The sequence below is a fragment of the Montipora capricornis genome, chromosome 7 (genome assembly GCF_036669925.1).
Source record: "Montipora capricornis isolate CH-2021 chromosome 7, ASM3666992v2, whole genome shotgun sequence".
In the NCBI taxonomy this organism is placed as follows: domain Eukaryota; kingdom Metazoa; phylum Cnidaria; class Anthozoa; order Scleractinia; family Acroporidae; genus Montipora; species Montipora capricornis.
This window is the reverse complement of record NC_090889.1, coordinates 12,036,384-12,050,597: the sequence shown is the minus strand read 5'-3', so window position 1 is coordinate 12,050,597 and position 14,214 is coordinate 12,036,384. Positions and strand designations below refer to the sequence as shown.

General features: G+C 40.0%; 1 protein-coding gene across 1 annotated transcript in view; it reads left to right on the top strand.

Moving 5' to 3' along the window:
- LOC138055638 (fibropellin-1-like) overlaps positions 1-9,501 on the top strand; it is an 11,467-nt gene extending 1,966 nt beyond the window's left edge. Inside the window, exons 2-12 of the mRNA XM_068901525.1 lie at positions 4,434-4,543; positions 5,003-5,116; positions 5,448-5,558; positions 6,275-6,385; positions 7,608-7,718; positions 7,902-8,012; positions 8,200-8,310; positions 8,494-8,604; positions 8,788-8,898; positions 9,082-9,192; positions 9,380-9,501. Coding sequence (XP_068757626.1) covers positions 4,434-4,543; positions 5,003-5,116; positions 5,448-5,558; positions 6,275-6,385; positions 7,608-7,718; positions 7,902-8,012; positions 8,200-8,310; positions 8,494-8,604; positions 8,788-8,898; positions 9,082-9,192; positions 9,380-9,501 — 1,234 coding nt within the window. The remainder of the gene's footprint in view (positions 1-4,433; positions 4,544-5,002; positions 5,117-5,447; positions 5,559-6,274; positions 6,386-7,607; positions 7,719-7,901; positions 8,013-8,199; positions 8,311-8,493; positions 8,605-8,787; positions 8,899-9,081; positions 9,193-9,379) is intronic.
- The last annotated feature ends 4,713 nt before the right edge of the window (positions 9,502-14,214 follow it).

Sequence of the window (14,214 nt, the reverse complement as noted above, 5' to 3'; positions counted from 1 at the left end):
CTCTAGAAGAAAATTTTCACTTTGGCGTTGTAAAATCAACCGAAATGGGGTCCCCAGGCTTCTTCTAAAGTGGCGAAGAAGCTCTAAATTACTGCCAGTCGTCAACGTCGATAAGGCGACTAATAAAGTCCGCCTTCTCGTTCTCAGTTCTGGGGTATCCATTGAATCTCAAGCTTAATCTTGCTCCTTAGGTAGGCTCCGAATTTTACATGGGAGCACAGAACTAAATGACAAGATTGCAAAATTTATGGCAGGGAGTTCCCTCCAAGTCGAACTTCTGGAGGCCTTGCTGGAATCCCAAAGCTTATGACAAACGCGTTGCAAATCAAGAGAGATAACTGCGCCACAACCAGTTGCACTGGCATCAGAAAAGCCAAACACTGAGGCTTTCTGCCAAAAACAAAACCTGGACTTGACAAAATCAATAGTTTCCTTCCAGAAAATAATTTCATCCTTCGTTGGTATTAATCCAGTTCTAAAAGGGCATCCCCAATAAGGTGCGGCACGCTGAAGACATAGAACAATGTCGCGTCATAATACGACTTACATTCCCCACCACGGGACCAAGAGAAACTATCTGCCCAGTAAGCGAGGCTAGGCATCTCGCAGAAATCACAACCCTCACAATCCAGGAGGGAGCAAAGTGTTGACACTATTTCGTCGCAACTCTTCTCTCATCTTATTTCAATAGTACCACATCACTGCCATATAATACGAACTAGAGATATACTTTGGCAAGGCTCCCCAACATACTTAGCATCGTGTTAGACACAAAACCTGCACTCAGTGCAAGTCCTCATCTTTAACCGTTATGCTGATGGAAGCGCATGCGTCCACGCTTACTGGCTATACCCCAACCATCATCCAATAAAAGATCAATGCGTGCCCCGTTTAACCTCCCAGTGCGTCTCAACTGGTTTCAGAACTTTAGTGAAAATATGTTGCTGCGGAGAGATAGCCCAAGGGCAAGAGACCGTATTCGGTAGAATTGCGGTCTCCTAGAAACGTGTCAACCCACGAAAAAACCTAGGTAACACTGGTGCTCGGTTGCAAACCTCTTTATGCTGATAACCGCTCTTACGATCGAATGTTAACATTTAAGCCCCCAGCCCACCGACTCAAAATAAGGAAATGGCCACTTTCCAATCCTCGTATATTTTACGTTTTTTCTGCAAATGCCTGTTTCACGTATCTCAGTCCAAATTAGCCCCTTTTTACCGTTGGCCTACACAGATACAGAAAGAGGGGTGACGACATACGGGGGTACGGCACACCGAATAACGCGGGGTGCCAGACTGAAAAGGCAACTTTAACGCGCCCTCTCAACAAATTCTGGCTGCTCTAGCGCTGATCTATTGTTCTTAAAAGCTGCGGGTTTTTCGGAAAAAGCAAAGAAAGGTAACTTATAACCCTCTTCTATGACGCTCCAATGAAAGGAGGATGCAACCGATTCCCCTCCAGAAAAGCACAATTCTTACGCAAATTTTTCGTTTAAACCTGTACCTCAAACTTGCTACTATCGTCAAATTTCGCACGCGTCATTATCCCCGCAGTACCTGAACTAAGTCTTCGTAACCTTCAGAAGAGAAGCATCACTGTCCTGGGTTTTATTCCGGTGTTGGCATGTTGTAGGTAAAATCCAGGCACGTCGGCCATGCTGGCCTTATTGGATCCGCCACCACCTTGGCTGAGCCATGCATAACAGCAATCCCTTGCCCAGTGGCACGAGTCTGTGGCGCCGGAAGCACGTGCTCTGAGCGAAGTTAGACTTCGTCTACGGCCTGAAACTGCAGACCAATCGTTATCAAAAATTAAGGAGAAAATAAATAGGGGGGGAGGGTGGGAGTGGCGAGTGGCACGCATATGAGGAGCAACTGTCGCTGTGCTCCATAGTACATCTCTTACAAGAAAAGACCAAAGTTCGGGTCTCTAGCGTGAATGGAAAGTGGCGCGAACAACCACCGTTAAAAACCCTTGCGTAAAACAAGAGAAACTCCAACGTGTAACTAGACGCTAACGACCTTGCAATACAGTTTTCCCAAGGGACCGCAGTGCAACAAAAAAAGATATCAACCATATGAAAATATATTTACGTCATAATTCACTAACGTTCACACGAACGTAAATCATTTTTCCATCTTATAGATCCATAAACAAACTGAACCACAGGTATGGGCGGAACGCACGCGAACCCAAACACAATGAATGCTCACAAAGAAAACTGCTGGTCAATGCTAAAACCAAATCCTTTCCGCGAAAACGGGCCGATCTGAGCTGGATAAGGTGCTCCTAAAACGGTTTCGAGAAATCGCTTCGGTGCTGGGCCGCTTGTCGACCAACAGTTTCTCTCTGCTCTTCTTAACCGCTATATCGTCCTCCGCCCACAGACGCCAAATCATACGACATGTACTCATCTGCCACCTTCCAGCCATCAACACATGTAAGCCGCGATCCCTATAACGTGTCCGCCGTGGTAAAAAATTAATTCCTTTCCTTCTTTTATCAACGCGCGCACCGCAACATTGGAACCATCAGCCTCCTCTCTACTTCTTTCCAGGACAGAATCAAGCTTGGCGTTGTGCTCAAACGGCTTTTGGGCTCCCTTGAATCGGATGTCGACCGACTTGCTTGGTCCAGTCCCTGATTTTTCCCTTCGATCTTGTTTTCCTTTTGTCTTTCAAGTTTTGACCTCTAAGGAGCTCTTGAACAGATTGAACACATTTTGCACAAAACGTCGACTCTGCCATGCGTGACCTGCGTTTGGTTTGACCTTCTGGAGGTTTCCGCTATCGATGGTTAAGATTAAACGCAGATTGGCTTGTACCAGCAACTGTCCGATAGCGTAGATAATCCTTCTCCGGCGAGCAACTGTCGCTGTTTCTCCATAGTAAATCGCTACAAGAAAAGACCTATAGTGCGGGGTCGCGAGCGTGAATGGAAAGTGGCGCTGGCAAACGAACCAACCTTAAAAACCCTTGCGTAACAAACACTAGAAACTCCAACGTGGTTTTAAATCGTCGCTAACGACGCTTGCAATACAGTTTCCCTAAGGGACCGCAGTGCCACCAAAAAAGATATCAACCATATGAAAATATATTTTAGATCGGCACACATAACTGGATCAACACAACACATCGTTTATCTGGCCACGTTTGCTAGCAAAATCACCGGGGGCCTTTGCTTAAAGGGGCAGCTGTTCATGCTAAATGGTTCCTTATCTGGCGATTACCACATGGTACAAAAAACCGCCATACTGGAGGGCAAATTTGCGCACTTGGACATCTAAATCAAAGCAACTTAAGTTAAGTCTTTCCTTTGTCTTCGTTTTAGATGTCTCCAGTGCGCAACTTGCTCTCCAGTAATGGCGGTTTTCTGTACGAACAATGGAAAAAAACAAAACGAAATTTGTAACTTTTGCTCACACTTACATCCTTTCCTGGCAACGGACTGAGAACGATCAATTGAAAATATATGAAATATTTTGTGGCGAAAAGAGCTACAAATAGATGTATTTAGTTTTTGGCGACTTTTTGAAGACAACTTCTCCAAACTTGAAAATACTGGACGGCGTTTTTTTCAAGTGTCAACCATTTCCACCCTCTCCATCCTTAGCTGCAAACAACAAAGTATAACTCCAATGCCACTTCAGTGGTCATTGCAAAAAACTATACCATTATTCCTTGGTCTTCATTGGTTGTGATCACAATTGAGAGAAACACATATAACTCTGGTGTTGACGCTACACGCGTGTCAACTCTGTGGTGTTTTGAATCACTTGGTGAAAACTGAAAAATAGAAGTTGTTATACATCTAGACTTTCACTCAACAAAACGAGCACAGTGATTGATTGATTCTTGGTCACGTGCACCCGATGAAATTCAAATGTATACAACTCCGCAGTTGTTGCCTGCTCCGGATGTTTTGCTGCGATTGTTGAACGAAAAGTCTAAATATATAAAAGCACTTAATATGGTCCCTTGGGACTTCGTTTCGGGAAACATCAGGACTCTCGGGAAAACAAAACTAACTGTTACCCTCGGGACCATACATTAAGACGTGTGTACTTTTGACCCTATTCCGGAATAAGAATACGGGAGTGATGATTTAAAACGGTATGTGTGGCGTTTTGAAGCAACAAGGATAATACATATTCTTTAAAAATCACTTTAGCAGGTGTTTGACAATTTTAATGTGAATCTCCGTAAAAGCGAGGAATTTCTAACTTCTACTATAAATTTTCCTATTCCAGAATACGGTCAATTGAACGCATGCTAAGTCTATAGTGATTTGACACCAGTAGTTAACTCCCGAATGAGACCCGTAACGATTGATGCAAAGACGTCTTTCAGTGTTTTGAATTTTGACGAGAATAGCGAGACATTATCCCTTTAACTTGTTGATCTTAAAGCTATCATATTTTTTTTTATTTTTAGAGGTGGATCATTGTTTTTACAATCCATGCAAAATAACGGAACTTGTACAAGTCGCCCAGATAACTACACCTGTGATTGCTTGGGACCTTATGAAGGACTTAACAGTGAAGGTAATCAGGTTTAATACCTATGATCTCATTTCTCAACTTTCTTTTAGAAATAAAAAGGTCTCCTCCTGTCCTGTATATTTGGCACAAAAAATTGCTTAAAAAGCCTTGAAAGATACTCTCTTCTAGTACTGTTGGTCTCGACTGTCAGCAAACAACATGGGCTTAATTAAATTTCTGCGGCGAGGAGACGAAGTCAAGACTAAACGAAAGGGACCACCAGCAAAACGACAAAGAGACAAACAAAAGTAACTGCTAGATGAAGAACAGTGGCTTGACAAATGATAAACATATTGTAACTAAAGTTGAAACCAGAAATGAGCTATTCATTTTTCTGTTAGGAAACTAAGCTTCAAACCTTAAGCCTTCAGTGCAAAATATATTGTGCACGGCCGACAACTATACAGACTGCACATAATCAGTCAGCTGTAGCTATGTTATTTCTTGTTCAAATTTCTCCAGAGAGCAACTACTGTTATTCCAGTCCATGTTTAAACAATGGCAGTTGCCAAAGCAACACTGACGACTACCGATGTCATTGCCTTGAAACGTTCAGTGGAAGAAACTGTGAACGTGGTAAGATTTGTTTACAGTTTTCTACTCAGGATCTCTCTTCCTTCTTCCATTGGTTTTCAGATAGGGACGCGCAGCACATATTTGCCCTCCTTGAGTTCCTTATGGTGCAAAACATTGTCTTTGACGATTGCATAAGATCAGAACTGGACCGTGGTTGGGTTTAGTTTCCTGAGACATGCAGCTGTGAGGAGGTTTCCACTGCAGGCTCACTTTTACACTAAAAATTATGAAAATGAAGATGACGATAATAGCAGGCTGAGTTAACAATGTCAACGATCAGTAACAATGATGATGACATCACCTAGATAAACTCATGTTCTTTGTTTAGTAGAATTGGATGCATGCTTCAGCAATCCCTGCCAGAACAACGGCACATGCACTGGCAATATGAGTGACTACAGTTGTGAGTGTGAAAAAGGATTTAAGGGAAAGGACTGTGAAGGTTTGCACTTCCCACTCCTTTTATACATAAACTCGGCAAAAACTGGTTCAATGTCCCCTTAATTGAAGAGGTAATCAAGTTACAAAGTGTCTCTTCAAAATTAAACGCCGTCAACCCGGCGTCAGTCTCTTCTTAGGTTAGGGATATTTTAACATCGGGTGAGTAGTTGAGGAGTAAAAAGAGGCGCATTACTGACATTTCCGGAAGCAAGTGAAGTTGAAGTTGAAGCGAACCTTCGTGACATCATTTCACTGTATGCTGCATATCAATATCTCGAAACTCTGGGCCAATTTAAATATCATGCGGTGCATCGATTAATCTCCAAGGAAAAACAAATAAGAGAAGGATGGTCAAGTCTTACGTTTCATGGAAAATGTAACTAGTTCAGTTACGGGTTCACTCTTTATTCTTTTCCATAAAAAAGAAGGCGGAACAGTACCGTATAACGTAATCAATTTACAATGCTAAAAACAAACAAAGGAACAGGCAATTCGAAACCTACAAATGTAACTCTAATCCTATCATTTCATGGTTATTCAATTGTTCAGTGTGACGTAATGATGGTGTGCGAACGAGCCAGTAGCTATACTCGGACTGAAGCATTTTTAAGGAGCATCCATTCATTCATCCAGACGTTGAAGCAAAAAAGGGACTCACAACTTCATCACGCGGATGATGGCGTAAATTGAGTAACTTTTACTCTAACTTTCTCCTAGAATTGGATCCATGCATCAGTAACCCATGCCTGAACAACGGTACATGTTCTGGGAATCTAAGTAACTACAATTGTGAATGTTCCTCTGGATTTCACGGACATAACTGCGAAGGTTGGTACTTTTGTTGCCCACATGTCTGCCTAAAAGAAATTTTAACTAGGTGCAAAAGTAACGGTAACCAAGAAAGAGCAAGGTTGCAGAAACAAACAGAATAGTCCTTTTTCATAATGGGGGCCAAATAACGACCCTTTTAGAATGTACTAAAATAGCCAGGTGAACTGGTGACGTAATTCGGAGGACTAGGGAGAAAAATTTTAACGCCTTATCCCACAACCGCGCGCGGCCTTATTTTCGAATTCAACATGGCAGAGGCGAGGTTAGATCTCTTCGGGTCTACTTGAATGTTCGTTCAGTAACAGGAGTTGTGGTAGACAAATAATGATCTGTTAAGTTTTGGCGATGGCAATAATGCAGGGAGTTTGGAAACAACACCTAAGGCCGCGCGCGGTTGTGGGATGCGGCGTTAAAATTTTTCTCCCCAGCCCTCCGAATTACGTCACCAGATCACCTGGAGTGGATAACGTTGAAGGCGCACTCTGATTGGTTACTCAAACTCCGAATATCCTTCGCTATTCACCTCCGCGCAACTCACGCGCGATTTACGACCAAAAATTTGGCAATCGTTGCAGGAATAATTCAGTTAATTAAAATCATTTTTTTGTCCTATATTAGCCCAGCGTTTTAGTATAATTATACTAAAACAACTATTCACCTCAGTCGCTAGTAGTAGAATGTACCTAGCCCGCCTCCAGTTCGATAAATAGTTGTTAAATAGCCTTAACAATAATAATAAAAATAATAATAATAATAAGAAGAAGAAGAAGAAGAAGAAGAAGAAGAAGAAGACTAAGAATAATAAGAATAATAAGAATAATAATAACCGAATAACCGATTTTTTTTTACTACGTGTTTGAGTCTAAAATTCTCGCACCTGCAGGATCGCCTATTATTACTCAACTGCTTGACTTGTTTTTTTGATGGAGAGCCATTCTATTTTGCCACTAATCTGAAAAAAAGTTTCTGTAGTGTTTTTCTGAGTCAAGGTTTGGACTCCCCCCCCCCCCCCCCCCCATCAAAAATTCCTGGATCCGCCACTGTTAGTGTATACAGTGTGGCTAAATCAATGAAATGTACCATTGCAAATATAAGTGAAGGAAGAAAAGAAGATAAATGATAATTCGACACTTTGTGCTAACGCATGCCCTGTCCAATAATGTTTGCTCCAAAACGTTTAATTTGCCATAAAAGAGGTAGTGTTTTCATTTTTTTTTAGAGTTGGACGCATGCTTCAGCAATCCATGCCAGAATAACGGAACATGCTCCAGGAATCTGAGTAACTACAGCTGTGAGTGTGTGAATGGATTTAAGGGACAGAACTGTGAAGGTTTGTGCTTGTACTGTTCACTCTTTTCAGACAGCTGGGAAGAGATTTCTACCACAGACCCATACTCTAACATTGATGAATATGACAATCACAACAATAATGAATACAAATTTACCTTGGCTCAAAAACAGTCAACGGAAAATCCACATCTTTAAATAGGTAACGGTTACATTTGTCTTTTAGAATTGGACTCATGCTTCAGCAATCCATGCCAGAATAACGGAACATGCTCCAGGAATCTGAGTAACTACAGTTGTGAGTGTGCGAATGGAGTTAAGGGACAGAACTGTGAAGGTTTGTGTCTGTACTGTTTACTCTTTTCAGACAGCTAGCTGTGAAGAGATTTCTACCACAGACCCATACACTAACATTGATGAATATGACAATCACAACAATAATGAATACAAATTTACCTTGGCTCAAAAACAGTCAACGGAAAACCCACATCTTTAAATAGGTAACGGTTCCATTTGTCTTTTAGAATTGGACTCATGCTTCAGCAATCCATGCCAGAATAACGGAACATGCTCCAGGAATCTGAGTAACTACAGCTGTGAGTGTGCGAATGGATTTAAGGGACAGAACTGTGAAGGTTTGTGTTTGTACTGTTCACTCTTTTCAGACAACTGGGAAGAGATTTCTACCACAGACCCATACTCTAACATTGATGAATATGACAATCACAACAATAATGAATACAAATTTACCTTGGCTCAAAAACAGTCAACGGAAAATCCACATCTTTAAATAGGTAACGGTTCCATTTGTCTTTTAGAATTGGACTCATGCTTCAGCAATCCATGCCAGAATAACGGAACATGCTCCAGGAATCTGAGTAACTACAGTTGTGAGTGTGCGAATGGATTTAAGGGACAGAACTGTGAAGGTTTGTCTCTGTACTGTTCACTCTTTTCAGACAGCTGTGAAGAGATTTCTACCACAGACCCATACTCTAACATTGATGAATATGACAATCACAACAATAATGAATACAAATTTACCTTGGCTCAAAAACAGTCAACGGAAAATCCACATCTTTAAATAGGTAACGGTTACATTTGTCTTTTAGAATTGGACTCATGCTTCAGCAATCCATGCCAGAATAACGGTACATGCTCCAGGAATCTGAGTAACTACAGCTGTGAGTGTGCGAATGGATTTAAGGGACAGAACTGTGAAGGTTTGTGTTTGTACTGTTCACTCCTTTCAGACAGCTGTGAAGAGATTTCTACCACAGACTCATACACTAGCATTGATGAATATGACAATCAGAACAATAATGAATACAAATTTACCTTGGCTCAAAAACAGTCAACGGAAAATCCACATCTTTAAATAGGTAACGGTTACATTTGTCTTTTAGAAATGGACTCATGCTTCAGCAATCCATGCCAGAATAATGGAACATGCTCCAGGAATCTGAGTAACTACAGTTGTGAGTGTGCGAATGGATTTAAGGGACAGAACTGTGAAGGTTTGTGTCTGTACTGTTCACTCTTTTCAGACAACTAGCTGAGAAGAGATTTCTACCACAGACCCATACACTAACATTGATGAATATGACAGTCACAACAATAATGAATACAAATTTACCTTGGCTCAAAAACAGTCAACGGAAAATCCACATCTTTAACTAGGTAACGGTTCAATTTGCCTTTTAGAATTGGACTCATGCTTCAGCAATCCATGTCAGAATAACGGTAGCTACTCAGGAAATCTGAGTAACTACAGTTGTGAGTGTGCGAATGGATTTAAGGGACAGAACTGTGAAGGTTTGCGTTAAATTTGTAGTACCCACTCTTTTCATATAGCTGTGAAGAGGCTTGTACCACGGACTCATATACCATGCAGCATTGATGAAGATGACGATCACAATAATAACGGAGTTGGTGATGACGATAAATGATAATAATGATGATGTAGATGAACTCAACTTGATGAGCTCTTGTTTCTTATTCAACAGAGTTGGATGTGTGCTTCAGCAACCCCTGCAAGAATAACGGGACATGTACAGGAAATCTGAATAACTACAGTTGCGAGTGTCCAAATGGATTTACGGGACAGAACTGTGAAGGTCTGTACCATACACCTTTCCCTTTAAACGATTAGAAGGCTCAATCCTTGAAATCTTATTTTATCTCAGCATGCGCAAAAAAGGGATGAACACTGCATGTGTCATCTGCAAATTTGATAAATCAAAGAGCTTGCTCTGAACGAGTGGTTACAGATCTTAGCGCCTTGTAACCATTCCTATATAAACAGACCGATGAAGGCTGACCGTTTCTGCCTTAATATTTCGATTCCAATCGATTAAAGCGTTCTGGTCATATTTTTATGAGCATGATGTGGAATCAACATTCTTGCTATTTGATTTATTTCATATTTCGAAAAAAAAAGCATTTAATTGGAAAATCTCTCTTTCTTTTTTTCTTAAGTGGTAGACCATTGTTATAGTGGACCATGCTTGAACAACGGAACATGTGTCAATTCCGTTCATGGATACCGGTGTGATTGTCTTGGGGGATTCCAAGGGAACAATTGTCAAGGTAGATTTAAACTCACCTTTTTGGTATGTTAGTGTCACAAGGTCACCTAAAGTACGAACACAATGGAAGGTGGATACATCCAATGGCATTTGTCCTCAGATGTAAGGATAATTCCTTTTTCATCTTCAGAAGCATGAACCAATTGCCCTTTCGAAAATCAAAACTGTGTCAACAATAGTCCCTGGCAGCGAAACTGAATAAGCGTCATCTCCCAAGGCAGAATGAAAATATGGAAACGCCGAGAAAACCAGAAATCATAATTATCTTTGCGTTTATTCCACCTGTTTAGGCTATCCAGGATTGTACATTTATTGCGAAAGGCGTTAAAATCAGGAAAGCGAGAAGAACCTAACTAGTCGAGTTTGACGTTCGACGAAACATGCGATCTTTATTCAAGTAAACATACTTGAACTATGTAGTACTTCTTATTTTTTGTCTAGACTTGGATCCATGTTCCAGTACCCCCTGCCAAAACAACGGAACATGTTCCGGCAATCTAAGCAGCTACAGTTGTGAGTGTCCCAAAGGACTTCAGGGACAGAATTGTGAAGGTCTGTAAGGCATTCGTCAATTTCAATCTCGCACGCATACTCGACAAACACAGTCAATCTCGTTACGTCAATAAATCGTAACCCTTTACATAAGGAACAGTAGAAAGGAAGGGGTTTTTTTCACTGAAAATTATATGTAATCATTGTTAATATATGGAGATGCTTTATGCTTTTGTTCACTGTTTTGGCCACTACCATGCACAAACAACATCCTTTTTGTAAAAGACAGCCTACCTAAAATTTCCATTAATTCATTCAAAACTCAGTTGTGAACCGAGGACAAAAGATTGTGCATGGTCACGGTCAAGTTAACCCGAAACGCAATGTTACTGTTTTCTAACTTTCTAGAGTTTTATAACCAGTCCATCTATATGGATTATGATTTAGCCGAATGGCTCCGAGGAAAATTAAGGATTAATTTCAACAGTATTTTCGGAGTTTTCACTAAATTGCCCGAGTCCCGAATCCAAGCGACGAGTGCAATTTGGAGAAAAGGATGAATACAGAAGTGAAATCAATCCTTAATTGCAAGACGGCACATTGCGATTACATAGCTATCAAATAGAGGGCAACATTCTTGAGGGAAGCTCGTTCAATGCCGCGACAAGTGACAATCAACTTAACTGACCAATCGGTTCAATGAGCACTCTAAGCTTGGAAATCACAACAAGCACGCTTTCATTTGGATACAGTTCAATTCAATAAGACGTTATTGTCAACAGAAATACAGCTAAAAATGTATTTAATGATATGTGGACAAAAATCGTTTAATCAGAGTCAGAATCGTGGAGACATATTCTTTTGTACCCACGCTTGCTCTGGCTAGGCATCTGTTAACCAATCAAGATCAGGTAATCATGCCCTCTTTATTACCAAAAGTGCCCTCGTGATTAAGAAAATATTCCCTCCGTCTCAGCCAATCAGCATTTAATAACTTTGCCCAGTATGTGATAAATGACCGTAATCAGATCGAATCTAAACAATATTTCCTTTTTTTCGTTCATTAAATTTTCCTTTCAATAACAAAGAACAATAATGCACTGACGAACGAATGTTTCCTTGTGGTTGAAATCAAAATGAGAGACAATTGAACCTACTATGACTACTATGTATATGGTGAGAAATTTATATTAAACCACATAAAAAATCAAATGGAAACAGACTAAAAACTGAAGAATCAATCAAATCAAGAGATGAAAACAAAAACATCCAAAAGAAAACTATAAAATAATAAAAAAAACAACAACAACAACAACCAGAAGCGGACATTTAATCAATTAATACACAATTTAATGAAAGTGTAACTTTTGTCTTCGAATGTCTCTACTTGAACAATAATTTTAGTTTTAGTGGTAGACCATTGTCACAGCGGGCCATGCGTGAACAACGGATCATGCGTCAGTTATGTCGATGGATACCAGTGTGACTGTTTAAGAGGATTTCAAAGAGTTAACTGTCAAGGTAAATGCACATATCTAGCTTTTGTATTTGAAATATCGAAGAAATTCTCAGTATAGTTGTACTTGGATTTTTGAAAACTGAACCGAGTTAGGTCACTATTATAACGATCTCTCCCGGTGAAACGGAATTGATAGCAGTCTTCCAATGGGCGGTAGGGAAAAGCAATGATATCGATCGATCGTGAACCACTAACGAAATGCAACCTTGCGCTGTTAAAACCCATTCAGTGAAGTACACTTCTGTGCACCACCAGAGCGCGCATTTATTCATTTCAGGAAAAGAGCTGAATGCACCAATGAAAAGTGTCTGGTTTAGGGTCCACAGGGAGAAATTGGATCAAGCATTTGTCGTCACAAAAGTTTGAAATATTACAGCAAATAATAGACGAAAATAAGCGAAAACTGAACAAATGGATCCCTATAACAATTTTCCTTTTAATATCATTTAAAGGGGCTATGACACGTTATTTTAGGGTGTTTAGGGGAAATCTTTAGTTAATCACGAGTTTAAATCTCGAAGATGTTAATGTGGAATTCCTCTACTGATAAGATTATCGTTACATCACAAACAAGATAATTCTGAGAAAAAAGACGACCTTTATCCAGTCCATTTACCTTACACTTGAAAAACGTCAGGCCGACGTTATTCAAAATTACCGAAATGCAATCCGTTTCAATAATCTTGTCCATATCTGTCTACCCATGCTTTCCTTTCCTTTTGTTGTATTTCTTTTACGCTGTCCAACAGTTTTAAGTGGTTATTGCAATGTTTCATTCTACATTTTGGACATTTTGGGTTTCATGAAATTACGTTGTTTTGCGTGACATAGCCACTTTAACAAACAAAACGAATTAATATACTTCAATACTAGAAATACGTTTTTTAGTGGTGAACCATTTTCATAAGTCATGCTTGAACATGTGTCGACAGTCTTTGGGGTTTTCAAGGGGTCAATTGCCAATGTAATTCAACACACTTTGACAACAGTTATCATTAGTTTAATTGGGTGACCTAAGGTCGGATAAGGGATTTTCAAGACATTTGGACGATTTTCCCGTTAATCTTGTGGCTCTTCAACATGTGTACACTGTGTTTTTCTTTTTTTTTTTTTTAATTCTACCGAACAGAACAATCGGTTGTTTCATATTATTGCTCTTGAGATTGAATAACGTCCATTGCCTCACTTTAATTTAACAGATGTAGATCTCTGCACAAAATTTCCTTGCTTACATGGAGGAAACTGCAGTAGTGCTGGTAGTAATTACAGCTGTTCGTGTCCTGGCGGTTTTCAAGGTGTTAGCTGTGAACAAGGTAACGTTTTTCTGTTCGGTGAATTAAAGGATATAATGATGATGATGATGATGATGATGATGATGATAATGATCACGATGGTATCATCATCCTCATCATCATCATCATCCTCATCATTGTCATCGTCATCGTCATCGTCATCATTGTCATCAACATTATCATCAAGATTATCATCATCAGTGTCATCAACACTGTTATCAACATTATCATCAACATTGTCATCATCAGTGTCATCAACAGTGTCATTATCATCGTCAACATTATCCTCATCATTGTCGTCATCAGTCATCGTCATCATCGTCATCATCATCATCATCATCATCATCATCATCATCATCATCATCATCATAAAATCATCGTCAACACCGTAAACTCTTCAAGCTGTTGCTTTACCTTTATTGCATAAACTTTAAGCTTGTGTGCAAAACCAAGTAAGGTAGACTCATATTTTGACGAAGGCGTTCTTTCCAACGCAGTCACATAGAAGGATTCTTGTAGTTTTAGGACGTTTTCTACCTTGGTGTGCGTGGAACACTCGGTGATAGGAAAATGGAATGAAGGGCTAAAGAAAAAACATGTTATCGTTCGCGTTTGAAAGAAAACGTTTAGTATAATGATGTGATATAT